Source organism: Postia placenta (assembly GCF_002117355.1).
Source record: "Postia placenta MAD-698-R-SB12 unplaced genomic scaffold POSPLAscaffold_513, whole genome shotgun sequence".
Lineage (NCBI taxonomy): Eukaryota > Fungi > Basidiomycota > Agaricomycetes > Polyporales > Adustoporiaceae > Rhodonia > Rhodonia placenta.
Genome location: NW_020170344.1, coordinates 1 through 2,063, shown reverse-complemented (window position 1 = coordinate 2,063; position 2,063 = coordinate 1). Strand labels below are relative to the sequence as shown.

The following is a 2,063-nucleotide window of genomic DNA, read 5'->3' as shown; positions in this document are numbered from 1 at the left end:
CCTGTTGTCTCCACCGACACCATCGTCGAAGATGATTTCGGTACCACTTTCTGGAGTATCATTCATCGCCCATATCGTCAACTCATCCGGTTTCATCATATGAACCGACTGGATATTGTATGTACTTCACGTTAATACACGGTTTCACATTCTTTTCTAAGGTTAGATCATGCTCATAAGGTTACACAGTTCCGATGGACTCCTGCTGCTCAATTACTTGTGCCAATTTCCGCTTTTTTGATTACGTAAGTTGTGTTTGTGCATATATTGTTTGCTTACAAATCATTCCCCATTGGTCTATCAAATGATCAGATCTAGTCTGCCCTAAACTACCCTGGTATATATATACCTTCACCTTTGCTTCCATTCCCATTTCTTCTTCCATCCTTAATTTGTAAGTGGCATTTGTTTACTGTTCTTTCATACAATGCTGACATTCATACAGTCTCTACTCACAACTCAACACACTCCTTTATACACATAAAGTGTTTACTTATCTGGTTTGTGTTATTTCACTGCTCATTAAGATTGTTATCTGATGCTCTCCACACAGCCCAACTCATTGTCATGGCCAATATTCCACTGTCTCTAACCCTTGTTGATGCCCTTCAGCAGGTACTTGACCGCCATCGGGCTCGTGTAACGGCCAGTGCTTCTGCACGCCTTCTTACACAATCACTACCTGTTGATGCTCAATCGGTGTCTGCTATCAAGCTACCTAATCTACACAACAATCATGGTCCTTCTCACACTATTGTCTCTGCCCCTGTTGCATCGTCTTCTCATATTCGTTCCACTAATACTCACCTTAAGCACCGTGTTACTACAAGTGATCATATCCAGCCTCGTAAGCGTCATGTGCGATCCAATGCACACTCTGTCATTATCCGACCCGTCCACAACCTTCGTTACAGTAAACTTCGTCCTGCTCATGTGCTAACTACTCCGACCCATGTTCCACAGCAGGTTACAGCGCAGAAGTCTCCCAAGAAGTAGTATCTTACTTACCTACACTCTGCATATTAAACATATCTTAGTCACCTATAATCAAGTAAATTCCTTTTAATCTGATCTATATTGGAGCAACAAGCGAACAGGTCAGTGACGCAATTGTCCCGTATGGGCATCGCTTTGCCCGTGGACAAACATGCCCACCGCACCATTGCACCGTCATTCCGATGCATGCTTGCCATCTGTTTCTCTGTTGCTCCAACAGCCCAGTTATATACGACTTCCTCTTTTCTTGGTATTGTTTCACACAGATCGACACATTAATGTTATATATATAGAAGAAAGTATTAAAGCTCATTACAAGTGAATCCCTATTTTCTAACACACTGGCAGTCACATATCAGCAGACTTGGAACATCCACACCACATATCTAACTAGGCAGAATGTTTGCCTAAAATTTATTAACTAAGTCAGTCAGATTGAAATGAGTTAAATTGAATCACTCACAAAGGTTTTCTTGCCCAGTCTCCTTTGCACTGTGGCAAGACACTCCCCCAGTTTGGCCAAGTCAGAACGCTTCTGCTTGCTTTCCCGCCGCGCCTTCGCTTTTTTGGCCTTTCGCGCAATTCCTGCTGCTGACTTAGGATCAGGAGGAGGAGGGCCAGGTTGATCTGCTGCAACAATTGTAGCAGTGATCACCTCCTTCTGCTTGTCAGCAAGACGATTGAAGCCCCCCAAACCTGACACATGGACTCCGTCGTTCTCATCCACACGCCGATGGAAGTGCAGTTGACCCTGCTTCAAGCATCCCCAGTGAGACCACAATTGCCGACTTGTTGTCTTTTGCTATAAATTGATAAGAACTTTACCAAGTCAGACACTAACTGAACACTCACCCCCACATGAAAGGAAGCTATAGTAAGACAGTGAGCAAGTTCTTTGGCTGCAATGAGCCTGCTTTTTCCTATAATATTGTGTTAGATCTGAGAATGACACTGAAAGTACAAGACTCACTTTTCAGACAAATGTTCTGGCAACACCTCAATTTGGGTGACCGCTTGCCCATGGTCACAACCTCGTTCTGCTGAGGGAAGTGTTCCTTGTGCCATCT

The 2,063-nt window shown here is 43.8% G+C and overlaps 1 protein-coding gene across 1 annotated transcript; it reads right to left on the bottom strand.

Annotated features, from left to right (window-relative positions):
- Positions 1–1,441: 1,441 nt before the first annotated feature.
- On the bottom strand, positions 1,442–2,063 carry POSPLADRAFT_1163838 (hypothetical protein; the record flags this gene model as incomplete). Its single annotated transcript, XM_024487795.1, has 3 exons — positions 1,442–1,798; positions 1,849–1,916; positions 1,967–2,063. Coding segments are annotated over 3 exons (522 nt in total), but the record flags the coding sequence as incomplete, so codon positions are not given.